Source organism: Bos grunniens, chromosome 1, assembly GCF_055505025.1.
Source record: "Bos grunniens cultivar Pamir isolate PY7600 chromosome 1, Bosgru_T2T1.0, whole genome shotgun sequence".
NCBI classification, from domain to species: Eukaryota; Metazoa; Chordata; class Mammalia; order Artiodactyla; family Bovidae; genus Bos; species Bos grunniens.
The window spans coordinates 61,757,736-61,783,102 of record NC_141165.1 but is presented as its reverse complement, the minus strand read 5'-3'; the positions used below and the strand labels follow the sequence as shown (position 1 = coordinate 61,783,102).

The window sequence follows — 25,367 nt, the reverse complement described above, 5'->3', positions numbered from 1 at the left end:
ATTAATACTATGAGTCTAATTTTCTTCAGATCCTGCAAATGTGGTATGTGCTTTTTTTAAAAAAAAAAAGTCTTATTTATTTATTTACCTGTATTTTTGACAGTGCTGGGTCTTCACTGCTGCATGGGCTTTTTCCTAGTTGTGGTGAGTGGGGGCTACTCTGTAGTTGAAGTTTACAGGCCTGTCATTGTGGTGGCTTCTCTTGTGGAGCACAGGTTCTAGGGTGCATGGCCTTCAGTAGTTGCAGCTCCTGGGCTCTAGAACACAGGCTCAATAATTGCGGTACCCAGGCTTACTTGTTCAGCTGCATGTGGGGTCTTCCTGGATCAGAGATCTAACCCATGTCTCCTGCATTAGCAGGCAGATTCTTTACCACTGAGCCACCAGGGAAGCCCTGTGGTGTTGCAGGAAGAAGGAACCCTTCCAGGGCCCGAGAGTGGGCTCTTGTCTGACACTCAGAAATGAATCGTCCAAGGAGACACACGAGCTGACAAAGCAACAGGCTTTATTAGGAAGGGGCACCTGGGCAGACAACAATAGGGTAAGGGAACCCAGGAGAACTGTTCTGCTGCATGGCCCACAGCCTCAGGTTTTATGGTGATAGGATTAGTTTCTGGGTTTTCTTTGTTTAATTATTCTGACTCAGGGTCCTTCCTGGTGGCACATGGCATTGCTCTGCCAAGATGGAGGACAAAGAGAAGGATTCTGGGAGATGGAAGGACATGTGGCATCTCCCTTTGACCTTTCCTGAACTCTTCGAGTGGGTGGCGGCTTATTAGTTCTGTATTCCTTACCAGGACCTCCTGTTGTAAAACAACTCATGCAGGTGGTCACGATGGTGCCTGGCCAGGGTGGATGGTTTCAGTCAGTGTGCTTCCCCTAACAGCTCCCCCCCGCCGAAAGACTTCATACTCAAGATACTTCCTGTGAATTGGGGCAGAGGTCTCTTCCTTCTGTAACTACTTCCTGCTGGGTGTGGGTGTAGTCCTGCCTAGCAGAGCAGAAGTCTTTGATCTAAGTCACGGTCTTCCGTACCTTTAACTGGCTTCCACCCTTGTAGTAACCTCAATTTAGCCTGAAACTGCTGGACCCTGTCAGAGATGAAGCAGACAGGGGTCAAACAGGAGGCCAAACACGATGGTCATCACTGGGCCCAGAAAAGGAAGGCAAAATTTGGGGTGAGGGCTGCAGGATGTATGACTTTCTTCTGATTGGTTGGTGGTGAGGCAACCAGGGTGGTACTCCAGGAATCTTGCAGTCAGCCCAAAGTAATCATCCTCTACCTGGGTGGGGCCCCAATTCTGCAGAAGAGGATCCTGCCCCAAGGCTATACCACCACTTGGTTGCTCCTCCCCTGTTTCTGTATCCCCTCCCTTCTCTGATCAGCAGCTGTTTGAAGCCGCCCTTTGGAACTCATGGAAGATCAAGGAGGCTGAATGAAGCCTATATCCTACAAACAAGAAACGTGGGACACAGAAAGACCCCAAAGCCTCACAGAGTCCTGCTCAGTTTTAGTGACTTTTAGCCAGGTAGCCAGTTGCCTAGTTTTATAAAAAGTAAGGTTGCAGTGACTAGTTGCCAACACACATTGTTTTGATAATGTTCGGTGGCATCCAAGTCTGACTTGACTCAGGAAACTCAAGTTCTTAGCAATACAAAGACTAGTCTGAAATCACACCCATAGTGTCATCTTGTTATTTCCTTGGATGTCTGAACCGTAGCTACTCTATTTTGACTTTCAATTGTAATATTTTCCTTAATAGCTAAAACAGATATCACCATTAATAATGTTAGTGTTTCTCTAGGTATGAGAAGATGCAAGAATTGGTACTCATAAAATCTTCTCCTGAAAATCATCTAACTCTCTGAAGACCTGTTCTGCAAATTTTTCCCAGAACACAGAGTACCTCATTCCTGATCTCCATCCTGAACTCCTTTCAGGGATGTTGAAAGTCAGCAGCTGCAGTGGCCATGATTTAATCCTTGTAGAGGTAGATGGCAAACATCAGTTTCCAGTTGGCAGAGCCCTTTCATGGTTATAAATTTAACCATGATTTGTGTGTTGGGGGGAGGTGCATTTAATGACCATGTTGTCCCACTGTACTGAGAAGGCTCATTCCCACTTCTGGCAGACTTCACCATAGGCCACTCAATGTACTGTTAATGGACTAGGCCATAAACCGGAATCAAATTCTCTGTCTTATTAGCCCCTTGGTCCAGGAAAATATTCCCTCCTGTTGCTTCTTCCCATATCTTATTGTTGTTGTTCAGTCACCTAGTGATGTCCAACTCTTTGTGACCCATGGACTACAGCATGCCAGGCCTCCCTTCCCACATCTAGAGTTACATTATTACAATCATTGATCTCATATTTATCTATATATTATTTTATCAGAGGCTCAGTTACACATTTGGAAATGTAGGAAACAGCAATTTTGTAAAACAGGTGAAATACAAATTACACAGCTAGCAGTATTTAGTAAAGTCATAAGTAAGACTTAAGCTAGAAGCTTTAATGGCTCAGAGGGTAAAGTGTCTGCCTGCAAGGTGGAAAACCTGGGTTCGATCCCTGAAACCTGGGTTTGATCCCTGGGTCAGGAAGATCCCCCGGAGAAGGAAATGGCAACCCACTCCAGTACTCTTGCCTGGAAAATCCCATGGATGGAGAAGCCTGGTGCAGGCTACAGTCCATGGGGTTGCAAAGTGACTGAGCGACTTCACTTTCACTTTCATTAGATGCAGCCCAGTATATTCCAGGTCATCTGACTTAGTCTATTTTATATCAATCTTTATCTTTCAGGGAAATTATATATTGGCATTGTCCATAAGGCACACAGCCCAGTTTTGTGGTATTACTAGACTGATTAGTTTAAGTATGATTTAATTGTTGCCAATGTAGAGGAGATTTGAAACTTAAATTACTGTAGCCTGGTGGTGTCTACATAAATCCATCCCATAATTGTGGGAGATATTATTCCTTGGCTGAAACTTTGCTTATTTCTCTGATTGAGCTTATTTTGAGCTTCTGTTACTCTATTACTATTGAGTAATAGGAGAAAACTCGTATTTATGGCCAGGGTCAGAGCAGGCATTATTAATTGACCAGATGAGGGGATTCCACCCAGTAATAACAATTATGACCTGAACATGACTATAATTTTTCCTTTAAAGTAAATTTCTTCAGGGAAAACCAATTAGAGCCTTGGAGTCAGAAATTCACCAAGGTGACCCAGAAGTACTAGACACAGCCGTAAACCCAATGATTGGACTGATTTCTAAAACTAGCATAGGATCATTTCTATGACAGAAAAGCATTTGATTCACATGCAAAGGTCAAGAAGTTAAGAAAACATTATAAATGATCATACAAGTCACATCAAGAATCTTGGGCTAGCTGTCTATCTCTGATATCTTCTTTTTATTGTCTTGGTGTGAGTGTAGTTCCTCCTCTCAGAGTCATTTTAAGCTAATTTTGAGGTCAGTCACCCTCTCTATAGCCCAGTCCAGTGCAGGGGCCCTACAAGGGTCCCTGTGTACAGATTGGAGACAGCGCTTCAAAGAATCATGACTGATAACATTTTACTAGGATATATCAGATTTTTAGCAACTCCATATAATCTCTAGAATATCTATATTAGTAATATTTACCATCCAATATAGCCAGCACTGGTGGGTGTATCACAGCTTGCTCATACATCACAGTGAGCATATATTGAGGCTCAAGGTCTAGTGAAATTGACTCTGTCATCTTGGACCTAGTTGGTTCTATGGCTATGGCATTCCTAACAAAATCCATTTACCCAACTAAATGCAACCCAATCTTAGAAAATCCTGGTCATCCATAACTTGTTCTTTTCAGTACTTTTTCATTTCTCACACCTTTTACTGAAAACATTTCCCTTAAAAGTTTTTTTTTTCCCACATTGACTTACTTTTCTTATTGATAAATTTGTATTTCCCAGTTCATATGAACCTAAAATTCATTTAGGTTAATTTTTTCTTGTATTTAGAATTGTTTGATTTGTAAGTGCTTACTTTTCTTTAAGCCAATTAAATAGAGCTCATTTACAAATTAACCACAGTAATATTATCCACAGATATATTCTGAGACATATATATATACAGACAGACATGAGAGATCTAGTTTCATTTTCTAAACTTAGTCATGAATCAGATATCACAATAGAAAATTCACTAATTTATAAATAGCATTTTGAATAAATAAAATTTTTAAACCCTTCTTCCTTTTTTCCTTCAGTCTCAGGAATTAGAGATGATCTAGATAAGTGTTCCTGAGAGCCTGGTCTCAAGGCACAGGGAGAGAAAATCAAACTACTAGAACTTGTTCCATCTCAGGGTCAAAATTCTGAAAATTCAACTGTGCAAAAAGAACTAGCTTTGGAACTAATTTTTAACACTTTTACCTAAACCAACTTTCTCTGAGGTCTAAATAACATGGCAGCAAATCTAGACAAAATGGTGGACACACAAAGCAAAATGGCCGTCACAAATCATAACACAGAACACTGTACACAAGCCCAGGCATCCTAATCAAACACTCCCTTCAACACAAGATTGCAGTCTCTCAGAAAACCTCCTCCAGAGACAGAACTTCAGATCCAAGTACTAACAGAGTAAATGGAAATATCTCAGGTCTTCAAAGATTTCAAAGGGAGGAAAGGAGGCTAGGTTGAAAGAAGAGGGGTAAGGAGGCGGGGGAGGAGGGGCTAAAGGGGTGGCCTTACAGATGTCTCCTGCCACCTGCAGACATCCAGATATTACAGGACTTTACCCTGGGCTTCCAGGGAAGGGAGGACTGGAACTCAACCCTACTGGAAATCAGACCAGAACCAGAATTTGAGTTCTCTGCCAACTGGAGGCAATCAGAATCCGACCCTCAGCTCAGGCCGAGTCCCTTCTACCAGGCTTCTGCATCCAGGACCAAGGGACAAGAAAAAATGGTAAAGAAGGCCAGGATGAAACAAGAGGGGAAAGGTGGCAGAGGAAGGAGGCCAAAGAGGTAGGCTTATAGACGTCTCCTACCACCTGCAGACACCCGGGAGTTACAGGGCTTTCCCCTGGGCTCCCAGGGAAGGGAGGACTGGTACTCAGCCCTACCAGAAACCAGAGCAGACCAGACAGAACCAGAATCCAAACCAGAAACCATACCAGAACAGAACTGGAATTCGAGTTCTCTGCCAACTGGAGTCCATCAGGCTTTGACCCTCAGCCTAGGCTGAGGCCCTTTGACCAGACTCCTGCATCCAGGACTAGGGGGCTAGAAAAAAGGGTAGGGTAGGAAGGGTTAAGAAGAGAAAAGAGAGGGAAGGGGACAGGGGTCAATAAAGTCTCTTGATCCTTACCCTATCGGGGCACTCTGGCCATTTGTCCATGTCAGGAGGAGACCAGGGACAAAAGAGCCTCAGTTGCGGCCACTGGGTCTTGTCCACTGGCAGGCGAGTGGTCCCTGAGTACCCCAAGTGGTCAGGATGTCAGCTGCAGCAAAGAAAGTCCCCACCAGAGTTGCTATTTGTTGGAAGGGGGAACTGTTCCAGGTTCCAAGAGTGGGCTCTTGTCTAACACTCGAAAATGAATTGTCCAAAGAGACACACAAGCTGACAAAGCAAGTGACTTTATTGGGAAGGGGTGCCCATGGGGAGAGCAATAGGGTAGGGGAACCCAGGAGAACTGCTCTGCCCCATGGCTTCCAGTCTCAGGTTTTATGTGATGGGATTAGTTTCAGGGTCCTTCCTGGTGGCACATGCATTGCTCATCCAAGATGGATGTCAAGGAGAAGGATTCTGGGAGGTGGAAGGACAGATGGCATTTCCTTTTGACCTTTCCTCAACTCTTCTGGTTGTTGGTGGCTTATTAGTTTCATTTTCCTTACCAGGACCTCCTGTCATAAAATAACTCATACGTGTGGTTACTGTGGTAGCTGGCCAGGGTGGGTGGTTTCAATCATTGTGCTTCTCCTAACAGTGGTATGTGTTTTGTTCCAAGTAGCAAAATGGTTGTTTTAGTAGTGGGAAATAATAAGGCATAAAGGGATGTGCTGAGAGACAAGAGAATAATTTTTTTCTCTTGTAGCCAGTTTGTTGAAATGAAGTGCATTAGTCTCTCAGTCATGTCTGACTCTTTGCTATCTCATGGACTGTAGCCCACCAAGCTCCTCTGTCCATGGAATACTTTCCTCTGTCCAGGCAAGAATACTGGAGTGGGTAGCCATTCCCTTCTTCAGGGGATCTTCCTGACCCAGGGATCAAGCCCTTGTCTTCTGCATTGCAGGCAGATTCTTTACTGTCTGAGCCACCAGGGATGAAAAATCACACCAACTCTTTGTCTTGTATTTCCCAATTTCATGAAAATAAAAACACTTTCTTTAAAAATTACTTTTGAGGACATGAGGGCACATAGTGCCATTGAGTCTTGGAAAGATCAAATTGGTACACAGATTGTCCAAAGGCAGAGATTTATAGAGGACAAGAGTGCTGAAAATGCTAGGCAAGGAGGGGTGGGGAGTTACAGTTAGGAGCATGGACTTAGGAATCAGACATCTGAGTTTAAACCCAAGCTCCACCATCTACCAACTTCTCTGCTCACTTCTGATATCCCAGATGAACAATTTCACCCATGATCCTCTGACTCTGCCACTCTTGCTCTCCATCAATGACCTGTATATTCCCCCTCTACTCACGTCACATCCCATGGTTTACTGTTGTGTCGCCTTTCTCCTTCCTCTTTCTCACTCTCCTGAAAAACCCAACCTTGGTTAAAATCAGAGTTGTCCAGGCATAACCTTGTACCCCACCTAGACACACACACACACAGCTCTGATGATACTGAATTAATTAACTTACCTCCTGCACGGACACAGCACTCTCTGGCAATTCTACCATGTTCCCTAGTAAATTCATTCTCTCACTTTACTAGGTGATTATTCCACACCTTTGTCTCTCTGCTCAAACCTCCTGCATCCCCTCCTGTCTCTCAGCCAGTGATCTTCCTGTTGATTTCAATAGGAAACTAGAAGTAGTCAGAAGAAAAGCCTCTTATTTCCCGCCAAATCCTACTGCTGCTGCTGCTGCTAAGTCGCTTCAGTTGTGCCCGACTCTTAGCGGCCCCATGGACTGCGGCCTACCAGACTCCTCCGTCCATGGGATTTTCCAGGCAAGAGTACTGGAGTGAGTTGCCATTGTCTTATAATTCTATTCTCCAAACCCCCACTCTTTGCTACAGAGGAGTTGTGTGTGTTCCTGGCTGAAGTCTATCTCATTCCCCACCCACCAGATCCTTTGCTCTTGCCTGTTTGGCACTTTCTTCTACAGTATCCTCCCACTAACTTCATCAAAGATCCTCATTTTACTGGATCATTCTTATTCAAACATTTTTTAATATCTCCCTTCTTTAAAAATACCCTCCTTAATCCTTTGTCTCCAGGAAGCTTTGCCCCACCTCTCTGTTCCTCTTTAAAGCAAAACCCTTTGAATAAGTTGTCTGTTTTCTCTGCCTCCAATAACTTACCTCAGACTTTCCACCCCCACTCCATCTGTTATTATGAATATTTTCAAACATATAAAAAAGCTGAAAGAATTTTAAGTGAACTCCCATATAACCACCACCTAGACTACAATTGATGTTTTGCTTTATTTGCTTTAATACATATCTTGTCATCTTTTCATTCCGTGACTATTTCATCAATCAAACTTAGGTTTAAGATGCACTTTAAACAAGTTGCAGGCATCAGTACATGCTCTATTAAACACTTCAGTGTGCATATTATTAGTTAGAGTTCAGTATTTATTCATAGTCTTCTCTCTTTGGAGATTAAGTGACTCACCCAGGGTTCTGACATATGAGTACACCACCTTTGCAATCCAAACCTTTATTAAGATATGGAGCGTGACTGTCACCACAGAAAGTTCCCTCATGCTCCTTCTCAATCAATCCCCAGCCCATCCTCCCATCTTCTGCCAGAGCCAACCTCTGTTTTGATTTTCCCCCATCGTATATATGTCTGGATGTGAGAGTTGATCTATAAAGAAGGCTGAGTGCCGAAGAATTGGTGCTTTTGAAATGTGGTGCTGGCAGAAGACTCTTGAGAGTCCCTTGGACTGCAAGGAGATCAAGCCAGTCAATCCTAAAGGAAATCAGTGCTGACTATTTCATTGGAAGGATGATGCTGCAGCTGAAGCTCCGATACTTGGGTCACTTGGTACAAAGAGCCAACTCATTGGAAAAGACCCTGATGCTGGGAAAGATAGAAGACAGGAGGAGAAGGGGACGACAGAAGATGAGATGGTTGGATGGCATCACTGACTCAATGGACATGAGTTCGTGCAAGTTCCAGGAAATGGTGAAGGACAGGGAAGCTTGGTGTGCTGCAATCCAAGTGGGTCAGACACGACTGAGCCACTGAAGAACAACTACATCGCATACAATAGCTTGAATTGCACATGTACTCTTTTGTGTATGTTCTTTCACTCAGCATGACATATTTGAGATTTAGCTGTAAAATATGTGTTATTCATACCTTTCTATTGCTCAGTATTATTCTATTGTTTCTACAACAGTTTGTTTATTCATTTTCCTATTAATGGATCCCTAGGCTGTTTTGGGGCTTCCTAGCTGGTGCTAATGGTAGAGCCCACCTGCCAATGAAGGAGACTTGAGATGTGGATTTGATCCCTGGGTCAGGAAGATCTCAGTGGTGACATGGCAACCCACTCCAGTGTTCTTGCCTGGAGAATCCCATGGACAGAGGAACCTGATGGGCTACAGTTCATAGGGCTGCAGAGTCAGACACGACTGAAGCGACTTAGCACACAGCACACACAGGCTGTTTTTAGCTTGGGGCTGTTATGAATAAACTTGCCACAAACAAACACAAAGTTCTTTTTTGTGGATGTAGGGTTTCTTTTTGGCTAAATACTTAGGAGTGAAATTATTGGGTCATAGGGTAGGTGTATTTAGTTTTATAAGAAAAAAATGGTAGTATTGTTTTACACTCTGACCAACAGTATTCTGTTGATTGTTCTGTTTCCTGGTCAGTATTTGGTTTTGTCAGTTTTTTTCATGTATATCCATTCTGGTGAGTATGTAGTGACATCTCATTGTACTTTTTATTATATAAATGTGTCTGATGAATATTAACATTCAGTACTTTTCATGTCCTTATTGATCATTAGTTTATCTTCTTCTGCGAAGTTATCAAATCTTTTGTTCTCTTTTTATTGAATTATAAGCGTTCATGACATATCCTAGATATGATTCTTTGTCAGATATATGATTTACATATGTTTTCTCCCAGACTTTGATTTACCTATTCATTTTCTTTCTTTTTTGTCTCTCTTTGGCTGTACTGTGTGGCACATGGGATCTTAGTCCCCGGGCCTGGGATCAAACTTGTGCTGCATGCAATGAAGGCACAGAATCTTAGCCACTAGACTGCCAGGGAAGTTCCCTGCCCCAATCTTGCACATATTCATTTTCTTAATGGTGTCTTTTGATGAGCAGAAAATTTTAATTTTGATTGTCTATTTTTTTAAGTTAATTGCTTTAATATCTAAAAGTTTTATAGTTTTAGCTTTTATATTTAGGTCTATGATACATTTTAAATTAATTTTTATATGTGGTGTGAGGTTGGGGTCAAGATTTATTTATTTTGCCATATAGATATGTAGTTGTCTTAACATCATTTGTTATAAATCCTTGTCTTTTGCTGTTGGATTTTTCTGTCAACTTGTGAAAATTCAAATGATCATATAAGTGTGAGTCTGTTTCTAAGTTCTCTGTTCTGTCTCACTGATTTTTCTTATTGATCCCATGCCAGTGTCAGACTGATTACTGTAGATTTACTAGTCAAAGTCTTAAAGTCAGGTAGTGTAAGTCCTCCAACTTTGGTCTCATTTTTTATAATCGATTTGGCTATGCAAGGTCATTTGCATTTCTGTACACATTTTAGAATTAGCTTGTCAATTTCTACAAAAAGCCCAGTGAAATGAACATGATTGTGTTTATTGAACTTATAGATCAGTTTGTGGAGAACTTGCATCTTAATATTTAGTCTTTTAATCCATGAACATGGTATGTCCATTTATTAGATCTTTAATTTCTCTCAGCAATGTCTTGTAGTCACAGTTTCATTTGAACCTACTCCTTCTAAGTTTTGTGCCCCAATTCCCCTGAAGCCACTCTTGTCTAGGTCACCAGTGGCCTCCGTGCTGCTGTATCCGATGGTCAGTTCAGTCTTCCCCATCCTTCGTCTTTCAACTGCCGTTGACATAATTGATCACTCTATCCTTGAAGCATTTTGTTCACCTGGCTTTGTCTCCCCATGTTCTCCTGGTCTTCCTCCCATCTCATTGGCAGCTATTTTTTGGTCTCCTTTGCTGGATCTTTTTCTTCCTGACATTCAGATGTTAGAGGTCCCTGAGCCTCAGTCTTCAGAGTTCTGTCCTTTATCCATTATCAGTCAATCTCATGGTGTGAATATGTTATATAAAACTATCACAATGTCTAAAGCCATAAGACTCCCAATTTCATATCTCAATCCTTTATCCAGGACTTAAATATACAAACCCCAGACTTATATATTCAACTTCCTACCCATCTTCATTTGAATATCTAAAAGGTATCTCAAACTTAACCATTCCAAATGGAACTCATGATTTGCCTTTGAAATGTCTTGCACCTTCTGACTCCCTACCATCCACCATGTTCCCCAAGTCAGTAACTGACTTTTATCCTTGTTGCTCATATATCAATCTTACAGTCTTCCTTGGCACCTCTCTTTCTCCTACACTGTGCATCACCCTGTAACCAGGAAAGGTTAATTTTGAATTCGCACTGGATCTGCTCTGTGACTTTAACCCTTATCTTGCTGCTTTTGTTATTATGCGTGTGCCTGTGCTAAGTGGCTTCAGTCATGTCTGACTCTTTGCAACCCTGTGTACTGTAGCCCACCAGGCTCCTCTGCTCATGGGATTCTGCAGGCAAGAATACTGGAGTGGGTTGCCATACCATCCAGGGTATCTTCCTGACCCAGGGATCAAACCTGCGTCTTTTATGTCTCCTGCATTGGCAGGTGGATTCTTTACCACTGGACCACTTGGGTATCTCAAGGCTTCCCACCTGGGCTTCCCAGGTGGCACTAGTATTCATGGGGCTACAGTCCATGGGGTTGCAGAGTCAGACATGCCTGAACACAGCACATTTCACATTGGGAAATAGATGGGGAAACAGTGGAAACAGTGTCAGACTTTATTTTTCTGGGCTCCAAAATCACTACAGATGGTGACTGCAGCCATGAAATTAAAAGACGCTTACTCCTTGGAAGGAAAGTTATGACCAACCTAGATAGCATATTCAAAGGCAGAGACATTACTTTGCCAACAAAGGTTCGTCTAGTCAAGGCTATGGTTTTTCCTGTGGTCATGTATGGATGTGAGAGTTGGACTGTGAAGAAGGCTGAGCACTGAAGAATTGATGCTTTTGAACTGTGGTGTTGGAGAAGAGAGTCCCTTGGACTGCAAGGAGATCCAACCAGTCCATTCTGAAGGAGATCAGCCCTGGGATTTCTTTGGAAGGAATGATGCTAAAGCTGAAACTTTGGCCACCTCATGCGAAGAGTTGACTCATTGGAAAAGACTCTGATGCTGGGAGGGATTGGGGGCAGGAGGAGAAGGGGATGACAGAGGATGAGATGGCTGGATGGCATCACTGACTCGATGGACGTGAGTCTGAGTGAACTCCGGGAGTTGGTGATGGACAGGAAGGCCTGGTGTGTTGCGATTCATGGGGTCGCAGAGAGTCGGACACGACTGAGTGACTGATCTGATCTGATCTGATTATAGGCATACCTAATGGCCTGCCTCAGGAAGATACCCTGCCCCTGCCCACCTGTGAAGGACTATGACGTTCTTAGTCTGGCAAATGGCTCAACATCTGGCACCCCTTGACTCCTGCTTACCAGGGTGGCCTAGAAATTCACATTTGAGTAGGCCAGAATTGCAGATAGGAGATGTTCCATTTTACACCACCCAAGAAATGACTGTAAGGAAATGAAACTAATATATCTCCCTGCCTGAAGCTTGCTATTCTAGGAGACATTTGCAAGGATTGAATAGTCTTTTTACTTTGTTTCCTCACCTCCCCCATCTCTGATCCATTAAAGAACCTGGCATCCAGGCCCCAGTGAGATGGCTATTTTGAGGCAGGAGCCTGTCACCTTCTCAGTCAGCCACCTCCTGAATAAAGTCCCTTCCTTGTCCCAACACCTCCTCTCAGATTTATTGGCCTGTAGTGTGGGGAGCAGAGTGAGCTTGGACTCGGTAACAACCCTACATTAGAAAACCCTCTTGGCTCTATCATAGAGCTCTATTTACTTCCTAGCCATCACTCTATTCCAAGCCACCATCATCTCCACCTGGTTTACTCCAGTATTCTAAGTAATCTGCTTTGTCTCACTCTATTCTTTATATAACTTGCTGCTGCTGCTGCTGCTAAGTCGCTTCAGTCGTGTCTGACTCTCTGCCCCATAGACGGCAGCCCACCAGGCTCCCCCGTCCCTGGAATTCTCCAGGCAAGAACACTGGAGTGGGTTGCCATTTCCTTCTTCAATGCATGAAAGTGAAAAGTGAAAGGGAAGTCGCTCAGTCATGTCCGACTCTTAGCGACCCCATGGACTACAGCCCACCAGGCTCCCCCGTCCCTGGGATTTTCCAGGCAAGAGTACTGGAGTGGGGTGCCATTGCCTTCTCCAATGCATGAAAGTAAAAAGTGAAAGTGAAGTCGCTCAGTCATGTCCAACTCTTAGGGACCCCATGGACTGCAGCCTACCAGGCTCCTCTGTCCATGCGATTTTCCAGGCAAGAGTACTGGAGTGGGGTGCCATTGCCTTCTCCGTTACATAACTTGAGTCACCTTTAAAAATGTTTAATCAGAGGAGCATTTCACTCCCATGATTAAAACCTTCTAGAACCTTTCTCTTATATTTAGGGGGAAGAAAACTTCTGCAATGGTTTAAAAAGCCTTAGATGATCAGACTTCTCTGTTCACGCTCTGACTTCATTCTGTTGCTCTTTCTTTCACAATACTCTTGACTTCATTGGCTTTTTTGTTGTTCTTGCACATTCTAAGCTTTTGGCCTCAGGGCCTTTGTGATTTCTGTTTCTCCTGCCTGTAACCTTTTCCCTAGATAATTATAAATCTTGTTACTTTATTTCATTCTGGTCTCTGCTTAAGTGTCATCTCCCCAGAGAGGCCTTTTTTGGCCACCCTATGTAAGGAGAGTGTCCCCTCACCCCATGCTCTCCACTTGTTTACTCTGCTTTGGTTTTCTTCTTAGCACTTAGCATTATCTGCTTTGATATGTGTTTTATTTGTTAATTGTCTATTTCCTAGTAGAATACATACAAACTCCCTGAGGTCAAGGACTTTCTGCTTTGAAGGGTTAATACTGTTAACAATGCTTGTCACATAGTAAGTGCTCTATAAATTTATGTTGAAAGAATGACTGTGGGCAAGTTAACCTTGCTGGCCTCATTTTCTTCATCTGAGAAATGGGGAAAATAATGGTATTTACCTCATACAGCAAATGTGAATGCCAAATAAGATATTGAGTGTAATAAGACATTGTGGCAATAGTGTTGGCTGATGAGATTATGATTGCTATTCAATAATGTAAATGATCTAGGACTTTCCTGGTGGTGCAGTGGATAGTAATCCACTTGCCAATGCAGGGGACACGGGTTGACCCCTGGTCCAGGAAGATTCCACATGCTGTGGAGTGACATGTGCCACAACTACTGAGCCTGCGAGCCGAAACTACTGAGCCCATGAGCTGAAACTACTGAAAACTGAGCCCCTGGAGCCTGTGCTCTGCAACTAGAGAAGCTGCTGCAATGGGAAGCCTACACACCGCACCTGGAGACAGCCCTCGCAAAGCAACAAAGACCCAGTGCAGCCAAAAATAAGCAAAATATATACATGATTGAAATCTCTTATGATTAATCAACAGATACTTATGCTAAGTAAGGTGGACTTTGCCTGCTGTATACTTTTTACAGTGGTTGATTTCAGAAGTATAACTTACAATCCAGTTATTGGTAACTTAGTTGGAGGGAATAGATATAAGTACATGAAAAGTCAAATGCCAAGTGAAAGTCGCTCAATCGTGTCCAATTCTTTGTGACCCCGTGGACTTCACAGTCCATGGAATTCTCCAGGCCAGAATATTGGAGTGGGTAGCTTTTCCCTTCTCCAGGGGATCTTCCCAACCCAAGGATAGAACTCAGGTCTCCCACATTACAGGCAGATTCTTTACCAGCTGAGCCACCAGGGAAGCCCAAGAATACTGGAGTGGGTAGCCTATCACTTCTCAGTGGATCTTCCCGACCCAGGCAGATTCTTTACCAACTGAGCTATGAGGAAAGCCCTAAATGCCATCGAATATTTAAATAACCAATCAAGACAACAGAACAGATGTTATCATGCTTAATTAGTTGTCTAATACATTTGCTGATGATGTTCTAGGTCTAAGAAATAAAAGCTTTTTTTTTTTTTTTTAACTAGAGTCGTCTGAGGAGGCTTCGTGGAACATGTGGATTTGGGCTGCCTCTTGAAATGCTGGGGAGGATTTTAATCCTTTATTGGCCATGAGGTGCATGGGCATCAAAGGTGGGGCAGTGACATAAACCCTAAGGACTAGGGGAGGTAAAGAATGTAATAAATCGGTTTGGCAGGAGGGAGAGGTCTTGTGAGGAAGCAGTTTGAGAGCAGCACAAAGAAAACAAGGTAGGAATGAAAGCAAATGATTCAGGCGACAGGAACTGCCCGTCCTTACTTGGGTTGGACAAGCAAGGAAGGAAGCACTTCTGCATGGTTAGGAAAGAAGGTAACGCATCACAGGCTTGCCTTCGCCAGGTTCACTCCCTTCTCCCCCACAGTACAAGTGCCCTAGGTGGTTACTCTCTGATGCCCAGACAGTGGGTTGGCTTGCGAAGTCCATGTGTCCATGTATCCAAGGAGAGGAGCCACAGGAGGACACTGCCCTTCTGTAACCAGAGCCTGTAAGATAACTTTAAACTCTCTCTTTTTTTCTTTTTATCCACAAGAATTCTCACTCAAGTGGCTAGGACTCAAAGGCAAGGGACAGTTTTCACTATGATTTCTTATTTAAAAGAGTAGAAAAACTACATACAAAAACTTAGCATTGGATTTGGGTTCCCTGCATCATTGGGAAAGGGTGGGAGGTGGGAGGGAGGTTCCAGGGGGAGGGAACATTTGTGTATCTATGGCTGATTCATGTTTATGTATGGCAGAAACCCACACAATATTGTAACTATCATCCAATTTAAAATAAAATTTTTTAAAAGACTAGAGAAACTTAGAAATTAAAGGCCAACCAATAAACATAATAATTTACATTTTAATATGCATATTAAGAAATACTCATTTTTTTCACTCCTCAATAGTGGATGAAAGTGGGAAAAGAGCATGTTAAGCACTTCCTTCTCTTTTAGAAGAGTATAAAGAGGTAGACTAAGGAACAAATAAAAATATTCATATATTTGTTCAAAAAAAAAAGAAATACTCAGGGTTTTTTCTGAACAACATGAAAGAGAAGTATATGTCACCCTAAAATATGCTACTTAGGCATATTGATTATTTTGAATTAAAGTTATTTAAGAAACAGCTGATACAAGAATACTCTGATCCTCCTTTGTCTCCCTGAGACCAGGAACTAAATCTCCCAGGTGGAAGGGATCTTCCCTGTACCAGGAGGTTTGAAGGCACCCTCATTGCCAGAGACAGGGAATTCAGGGCCAAGAGGGTTGTATAAACAAACTTTGTTACTACACTGATTTGCTGGGCCAAGCCCAAACCCCTGTATTTTGTCATTTCTTCACAAATTTATTGTTTCTTTTGTCTAAAAGGTATAAAAGCTACCTTCTTTGGTTACTTCTTTGCATCCCACGTTTTTGTCAGCTCTCATATATACAAAATTAATTTTTCTCTTGTTAATCTGTCTGTATCAATTTAATTATTAGACCAGCCAAAGAACTTAGAAGGGAAAAATTTTCCTCCCCTACAAGCATATTTGGTCAGTCATGTATAGCCACCTTCTCATTATCATGTGAAAGGAAACACCTTATATGAGAAGAGGCCAGAGTGACCTGTGAACTGATCAGATTGTTTTTTTAAAAAGGATAGGTTATCTAACCAACTATGAGATAAAATTTGCTTTAATAATATAATTTTATATAGATTTGCATCTAAAAGAATGTGTGTCCATTAAGTTTTTTTGTTATCAGCAAGTTAATAAATGTAACCTTTTGGAGCATTAGAACAGATTTCAGAGCAATCTGTAGTAATTAAGAAAATGATCCTGTAAAAATAAGAGAATCAAAATAAAACAAAAAAAGATGCAAAACAGATATGAGCCATGACAGATGTGGCAGAATAGGGAATGGACATGAAGACAATAAGACACATTGTTGTTAACACAGCCCTGACAACACGTGTCCCAGATTAAATAATGAATGCCGTTGGTGGGCACAGCCAGGAGAGAACAGAGAGCACATTGTTTCAGCCTGTCTATCTATTTTCAGACTAATTGCTTAAGTATAGGCTTCTGTTCTGGTTACAGCCAGAGGAAAATCAAACAGTTGAAATACTGTAAGTCCTGTAATTCACCCCCATCACAAATCAAAATTAAATAAGAGTTAAGAGCAAAGCATCCAAGTAAATTGTTAGGCCTGCCTGCAAATGAAAGCCTGAAGAGAAGCAGGATATACTTGTGCACTCTTTCATCCTCTCCTGATCAGGTTCTAGCTAATGTGATATGAGGGCTTGTCATCGCCTCTTCTGCACTCAGGACTACAGCTTCAGCTCTGTAGGGTGGGGGGGCAGATCCCAGTTTCCATGCCTGGGACTGGCCCAAGGAGTGGTGTCTTTCTGGGCAGCGGCTTCTCTGAGGTTTCAGGCAGGTTGGTATCACCTGCCTTTTCCTACTTCCTACTGGGTCTTTGTGATGAGCTAGTGAGCAGTATGGAGAAGGCGATGGCACCCCACTCCAGTACTCTTGCCTGGAAAATCCCATGGGCGGAGGAGCCTGGTAGGCTTCAGTCCATGGGGTCGCTAAGAGTCAGACACGACTGAGCAACTTCACTTTCACTTTTTACTTTCATGCATTGGAGAAGGAAATGGCAACCCACTCCAGTGTTCTTGCCTGGAGATTCCCAGGGACGGGGGAGCCTGGTGGGCTGCCGTCAATGGGGTCACACAGAGTCGGACACGACTGAAGTGACTTAGCAGCAGCAGCAGCAGTGAGCTGTAACCTGTGAAAGTACTTTGTTGACACAAATGAAGGGATTCTGTTTTTATTATTTTAGAGTGTAGAGTTGGTGGAGGAAAGAACACAAATCAATATCCTGGATTTGAATCCTGGTCATCTCATACTCTGTCTCCCCTTTTCTGAATTCCTTAAGTGTCTTCCTGTGTTACCCGCCCCCCATCCTTTGCATCAGATGTTCTTTGCTTTTTTGAGAGTTTGCAAGGACCCCTTTGGCATTCTAGTGAAGCTAATGAATCCCTTTACAAAATAATGTTTAATGCATTAAATTAAATGCATACTTTTAAGTGAATAAAATTAGAGGTTCTAGGCCTTTCTGCAGTAAACATCTTTGCCATAAAGCAGTTTTACTGCACAATTAATTGGCCTAAGGCAGTTTTGCCATAAAACAGAAAGTGGTTGACAATTGGTTTCAACTGTGTTATAGCAACTTGATAGAAAATACAGTGATAAGAAAACTTACTGAAGTGTGAAATAAGAGAGTGTAAAGCCAGGCTGAATACTGTGCTAGAAAACAATCAGATCAGATCAGTCGCTCAGTCGTGTCCGACTCTTTGAGACCCCATGAATCGCAGCACGCCAGGCCTTCCTGTCCATCACCAACTCCCGGAGTTCACTCAGACTCACGTCCATTGAGTCAGTGATGCCATCCAGCCATCTCATCCTCTGTCGTCCCCTTCTCCTTTTGCCCCCAATCCCTCCCAGCATCAGGGTCTTTTCCAATGAATCAACTCTTCACTTGAGGTGGCCAAAGTACTGGAGTTTCAGCTTTAGCATCATTCCTTCCAAAGAAATCCCAGGGCTCATCTCCTTCAGAAAGGATGGTTGGATCTCCTTGCAGTCCAAGGGACTCTCAAGAGTCTTCTCCAACACCACAGTTCAAAAGCATCAATTCTTCGGCGCTCAGAAAATGATAACAGTTTGCTAATCCTTTCATGGGCACAGCCATCTCTCTCTTGTCAGAACCAAAAGTTTACCAACCGATGGCAAATATAAAAGTGGAGGCTAGTAATACATGACACTGTTTGAGAATATTACATATCGATTCTTTAGCTCATTTAGATACATCTCCTCTTGTAATGTCACCTTTACCAGATTTATCACTCAGTATTAGAAGTTGAAGGCAAAGGGAGACTCAAACTCCTCCAATATCCCCAGAATAAATGGTTACATGATTCTTGGTAAGTTTTATGAAAATGGTGACATTTTTTGTTATTTGATAGTACAGAACATGATGTAGACAGAATTTCGGTATTTGGCACAGAATCTGGCTTAGGTGATTTGGTGAAATGAGGACTGTCATGTAATATTTAATGTAGTCCAGATATGCACTGCTTTATATATATGTTTGTATATGTTATATATATATATATATATAGAGAGAGAGAGAGCAGCATCTCTTGTCTGTTCATTCTACTTACAGAGAAATCTGAAGAGTCTTACAGCAGATTTTTTTTTTTTTAATACCATGGAGCTGTATGTCCAACATTAGACCCTGAATCATTAATGATTGACTTTGAGAAAGGAAGTATCATTGCTTTCACAATGTTTGAAGTAGTTTTAAGTTTTTGTTATTAGTTTTTCATGTTTCATTATATCCTTTTTAATGTCCCTATTTTAATTTATTTTCATTATTTTGTCTTTTATAGTAAAGCTGTCCTGAAGCCAATTAGTTGCAAGGCAAAAGTTCTTGCAGCAAAGATTCTTAAGAGAAAATACCAGACTGCATAGGGTTACGAAAGAAACCAATTAGACTGATATACAGTTATCAGTATACCAAAAAAGTAAGAACATAATATCCACCCTTTATTGATAGCCTCCAAAGCCCACCTCCTTGTCTTGTCCATCCCACCCCTCCTTCTTCTGCCAGCCTACTCTTCCTTCTGTGTGCCCAGTTCTGTTGGTGGCATTAACAACCTCCACAGGGCTCAGGCCCCGAACCCAGCTTGAGCAAGTAAGTGAGCACTGCTGCTGCCCGGATTACTGCCCCAGTCTCCTTGATGATATCTGTGGAAGTGTAGACTTGTACATTTTAAAGCACTGATGTGTCATTTCCTTTACCTGGAATGTCTTCTAAATTTCCGCTTACCTTGCAGGGTCTAGTTCCTCCTTACTTCTCTTTCCAACACACACCTCTGGTCACATTATGGTTTACAATCTCTTGATGATGCCTCTTTATCTCCATGATGTGACATCAGAGGACTCCTGCCTCTCTCACAGAGTTTTCTTCTGTTGGTCTCCCAGCCTCACCAGGCTGCCTGTGGTCCCTTTGGTGGCCTGCTTCCCACTTCCCCGTTTGTCTTGGCAGGCTGAGTGAGTGCCCTCTGCTTGGGGATCCCTCAGCTGCCTTATGGCCTCCAGGTCTCAGTTCTGTGGCTGCTTGGCTGGGATGCCTTTCCCAGCCAGCACTATCACAAGGACTGCCCACACAAAGTCCTTGTCCAACCGTCTCCTGCTCCCTTTCATTTGACCAGAGCCTGGCAGTTTCACCGTGGTACGCACGGAGGAGGACAGCATTATCATCTTACGTGATTAGCAGCACTGACTTTAGAGCCAGATGACCTGAGTTCTAATCCCAGTTCCACCACTCGCTGTTTGATCTTGGCAAGGTACTTACTCTTTAGAGGCCTCAGCTTTCTCATCTGTGAAACTGGCAAAATAATAGATTGGGGTGATTTAAATGAATTAATCTCTTGAAGCACTTTAGAACCATGCCTAGCGTATTGTGAGAGCTTAAATATTAGCTATTAGTTTTAGTTTCAGTAAGTTTTGTAATATTAGTCTTAGTTCCAGTAGCATGGCCTGGGCTTATTTAAAAGTCACATCCTATTATACTTTTATTTTTGCTGGAGTTTTATTAAAGACTGTCATGTAATTCAAAACCCAGTGTTTAACTGTTCTTCATCTCCGCTGAGGATATCAGAACATCGATTTTTACAGAAATAATTTATATTAGACAAAAGGAAATACTGTTTGAAAGAAAGATAGGAAGAATCCTGGGGATATAGCATCTTAACAGAATGATGGAGACACAGTCCCACCAGCAGTTAGCTCGCTGAGTTGGGATGTATCCAGGGTTTTTACATTTCAGAGATTATGCTGGTCTCACAGGAATTTTTCTTGCAGCCCTTTGGGTAAAGGAGAGATCAATGTTATTTATGAGAATATTTCTCTGGGAATGCAAATCATTATATATGCTTGCAAACCAGATCCACAGGTTTTGAATGTAATTATACTTTTTCTTTTGCATGAATATTTTCATACCCTCTATAAATATTCTGGTCTGTGGGAAAGAAACTTTTCGTGATTCCTACCACATATTGTATGTGACGTTAATGTGCTCTTATAACTCATCCTTTTCTTCCCCTTCTTTTTCTTCCAACGGCAAGTTATTTCCCCTGAGGTTTAATTATTTCAGCCTTTTCTTGGTTTTGCCACCAGGTGGGGCACTGGCTCCTTTATAACGCAGGGGCCAAAGTCTTGAGGCTGGTTTTCTCATTGAAGTGGCTGCCTTGCTCCCCCTCGTTCTGAACTGACTCCTGGAGAAACTGTTGAGCTCTGACCCTGGGAGTGGATGGGGGAGGGCGGAGGGCGAGTATTAGATCCGAGGCAGTTACAGGGCTTTTCATGCCTGATTTTGTTGAGCTAATATGCTAATGACTTACGTTTCACGGGTTTTGAGTAACTTGGATTTTACCGTAAATACATGTAAATCTACTTGGCAACAAAAGAATCAAGTGTTATTAAAGTACGTGGTTAGTATTGCAAATTTTCCTTGGACTATTTGGTCCCATCTTTATGGCTCAGAGGAAACACTGAATTTGGTAATCTTGACCATTATGTTAAACAGGTCTGCTAAAAATAAGGTAGAAATCATGGAAACAAGAATTAAAACTGTTCTTGGTGTTGAAAACTTGGGAAAAATTGTGTATACCACAAGCACTTTATGTTAAAAAGCAGAGCATGGATTTTTAATTCTTTCTTAAGAAGCAGTATGTGGGAACATTATTTTTTAAAATAAATGGCTTAAGGAAACTATCAATTATCTTTTTTAGAATGAAAAATAAATTTCTTATTTTAAAACCATAGAGAGTCATATTAAGCTCTAGTTTAAACAATTACAAAACTACCAAAAAAACTTTTTAGTTTTATAAAATAACCTAACTGTAGGTGGTAGAATTGAATTACAAGTAATTTTCAGATTTATAGACACCATGTCAGACTCAGAAGTTAGATAGTTCTTTGATAAGCTTTCCCCCTGAACTTTAACTTTTAGACTTCAGTGATTAATGAGGTTTTTTGCTTATTTAATGTATTTTAAGAGACTTCCCTGGTGGCAGTAGTAAAGAATCTGCCTGCCAATGCAGGAGGTGCAGTTTCAGTCCCTGGGTCAGGAAGATCCTCTGGAGTATGAAATCACAACCCACTTCAGTATTCTTGCCTGGAGAATCCCATGGACAGAGGAGCCCGGCGGGCTACAATCCATGGGGTTGCAAAAAAGAGTCGGACTTGACTTGGTGACTAAACAACAACAACAATATATTTCAAAAATGTAGGAATAGTAATAGTATGTAACTTTGATTCTCAGAAACAATAACTTAATATGGTCCCTCTTAGGCGACATGAAGTTATAGTGCTATATGTTCCATCACCACCACCACCAACTTGGGCAACAATATAAAACTCATTTCATGGCCCTAGTGGAGGGCAGACTGTATTCCTCTTGTTTAAAATGAATGAGTCACTTTAAGACAGCATCTGAAGGGAGAGAAAGGAGTGAGAATGCTCTTTGTTTAAGTTTGTGTGTTACAGTTTTCTTGGGCAGCAAGTACAAAAATGAAGCCCAAAGTCTTAGCTCATTCTGTACATGGATTTTATTTCTCACAGCAGCCCAGTGTCTATTTAACATATGGGAGTGGTTTCAAGTTCATTACTAAAGCTTATAGGCTAAAGTGCTTTGTGGGCTTGGCTATGACTTAAGTTGCCTTTGGGGAGTCAGCCAAAAACGGGGCTTGCTTTGCTGTGTTTGTGGACTCTCCGGGTGGTCAGTTTCTTTTCCCCTCTCAGCTGTCAGCTGCTCTGGAGATTGGTTTCATAGTAAGGATTCTTTCTTTAAAGCAATATGAAGCGACTACTTTCACGGGGGCACCAGGTTAGTAAATAACATTTTGAACTTTCTGCTTTATGTGTCAGACTTTCTTTCTGTTCTCACGGGGCAATGACATGACAGTCGGCATGGCATTTGTGCTGTTGCTGCGTTTTTTTAGAAAATAATATTCATTGATCCTATGGAGGTCTGAGGTTTATAGTCTTCCTTATACTATCTGCATTGTTGAACAATATTAAATGCAGGAGGAAGCCATGCAGTAATGACTGGTTTGTGTTAGATGTGCGGTCTAGAAATCTGTGCTTGTTTGTATGCATTTTCAGTTCCTTTTTCAGAATTCCTTTCATTGTATCTTCTCATTATGTCTTCTAGGAATAGCTATGATTTTATACATGGTTTATTTTACTTTTTGGAGCACAAGGCAACAGTGTGCTGTGTCCCAGCCAGCATGCAAGCTTGTCTGATGTATTTTTCTCTAGGGCCTACTACTTATGGTTAAAGGAACCAGAATATCATTTTAATTTTCTTTTTGAAAAGCCTGGCATTTTTCTAGAATGCCTCAGAAAATACCTGTGTAATAGTTGACATGGACAGAGTGCACAGGTGAATCAAGCTGAACTGAATCCCTTTCTTAGTCATCACTGTTTTTCTTCTTAAGTGATTCCTCAGGATTGAAGATTACTCTAGGAGTAAATATCACAGTCAAAACGGAGTGTGCCTTGGAAGGCATGAAATTATCGCTAATAGTATTAAAGTGAAATTAAGTCAATAAAGTGAAGTATCAAGAGAATATCTTCCTTAATTTCATTAACTTAGACATCTCGAGAGCAATTTTACCTTTGTTCACTTGTCACCAAACCAATCTGGTATTAAACAGTTTCACAAGAATAGTTCGATTTGATGATATTTTCAGTTTTGTATATGAAGTATTAGTATTCTTATGAAGTATACTGGCTTTTATGTTACTTTAGGTATGGTTTAGTTCAAGGTAAGCTCTAGTGTTTTAAAATATGTCAATATACTTCTATTATTACCATTTTAATCTCCTCTTTCTTTGCCCTGCTGGGAAATACAGTGTTTCAGAAAGGGTCTGTTCGCTCATGTTCTCTTCTGTCTAAAAATATAAAACTGAGGGAGAAGGAAGACAGAAGTAGATATTACACTTAGAAAAATCTCTCAGGTGATTTGCTAAACTTTAAAGTTCCCAGTCCTATCTCCGCTGAGGCTGAAGTTATAAAGTTATGTCTGCATGCCATCTCAGGATTGCAAAATGGACTGGACTTTATCCCCTCTGAGACACAGTTGTATGACATGAGTCTGAGTGAACTCCGGGAGTTGGTGATGGATAGGGAGGCCTGGCGTGCTGCGATTCATGGGGTCGCAAAGAGTCGGACATGACTGAGCGACTGATCTGATCTGATTATTGCCCTTGTGTCTGCAGATGTTTTCTTCAACAGTAAATCCAAAAAAAAAAAAGCAGAGATTGGTATAATTTGCTTAATATTAATGTGTTAGTACTGCATAATGCTATTATTGTTAAATACTATTAACTTAACATTTTAAAGAAGACTTTTGTCAATCTGATTATACCTGCTCCCTGATTTTAAAGGACAGTGTTAAGACATTCTACTTGTTGTTACTCGTTTGTGCTTAATTGGCATGGATAAATCCTAAAAAGCTCACATCAGACACATTTATGTCTCAATTTCTATATTCCCAAGTGCTTCACAGCTTTTTATTCTACAGATAATAACAAAAAAAAAAATACTACTGATTAGAAACAGAAAAAAACCAACGTGACAAAGGATAGAATAAGAGAGGAAACTCTGTAAAAACCATATTTTAGGGTTTTCCTAAAGAGGATCCATTACAGTAAGCTTCCTCCAAACATGACGGGAAAAAAAGACTGTACAAGGGAGTGCTCAAAACCTGTAAGTTGGGATCAAAGCAAATCTTATTCCTGATTCCAGGCTTAGCACACACATTGGAATTCTCGTTCTCATCTTGCAAGACTGGTTTAGTTTTGTTACATCTCTGCCTTTTGACTAAAATCAAGTAGAGATGGGCATTTTTCCCATTCCATATCAGGTTAAACTCTGAGCCGATTAAATTTTATCCAACATGCTTTCTTGTTAACAGTCAGAAGTACTCCAGATGCCTCATAAATCTCAGATGGTTATGAACATAGTTTATGTTCCAGAAGCATGTGATCCTTATTTCCTTTTAAAACAAAGCTTAGATTCAGAGTTGGAGAAAAATCCTAGGACAGATTATTTCAACACAAATTGGCCCATACCCCAAATACTGGGAACGGTGGATGTCACTAGAACATAAGAACTCAGAGGAAAGAAATGAATAATCAGGAGGAATGGTGATATTAGGAGTTGGTTTTCTGACTTCTGAACCTTGGTAAATGTTCACCTATCAGCCGGGTCTGTTCATGTCCCAGATGAACAGTCTCTATTCCTGCCCATAAGCTTGATCTTCAGTGTGCACGTTTGGGGAGCTGTCAGCTGTTGACTTAGTTTCTGGTCTTGTCAAATTCGTATATGGCCACCTTTGCCTTTTTCATGCCTAACTCACTGAATTCTTGTTTCCAGCCCTGCTAACATTGAAGGTGCCCACGTGAATGGGTCTTGTGCTTACATTATCAGCAACTCAGACAGAAGGCAAGAGATGCTGTGATAGCACCCACCTCAGAAATTCACTATTTTAGTAATGACAGTATGTACTAACTTCCCAGAGGGATTGCAAAGGCTGAGGACAGATTCTATTCCCAGGGCTGATCTGACCATAGACATCCCCTATTCCCTCTTTCCTTCTAAAGAACCCAAATTAAGTTTGACCTTCTGGCATTTCTGGAGGTGATGATATTAGTAATCATGGCAGGAGTAGTAGAGGGAA

The 25,367-nt window shown here is 41.6% G+C and overlaps 1 protein-coding gene across 36 annotated transcripts in view; it reads left to right on the top strand.

Annotated features, from left to right (window-relative positions):
• The window catches only part of PLD1 (phospholipase D1), a 273,635-nt gene that overhangs the window by 40,495 nt on the left and 207,773 nt on the right, over positions 1-25,367 (top strand). For 17 of the 36 annotated variants that reach the window (XR_015161610.1, XR_015161592.1, XR_015161605.1 and 14 more), the window contains exon 1: positions 22,371-22,508. The exons of 7 other annotated variants lie outside the window; for them this stretch is intronic. Coding sequence is in view for 9 of the 29 variants with exons in the window: in XM_086394261.1 (XP_086250387.1) it covers positions 14,977-15,071 (95 nt within the window). In the remaining 20 variants the exon portion in view is untranslated. Of the gene's footprint in view, positions 1-14,624; positions 14,680-14,930; positions 15,072-22,370; positions 22,509-25,367 lie in introns of those variants that run through there. 12 more of the 36 variants (XR_015161521.1, XM_086394261.1, XM_086394254.1 and 9 more) reach the window with 5 other exon arrangements.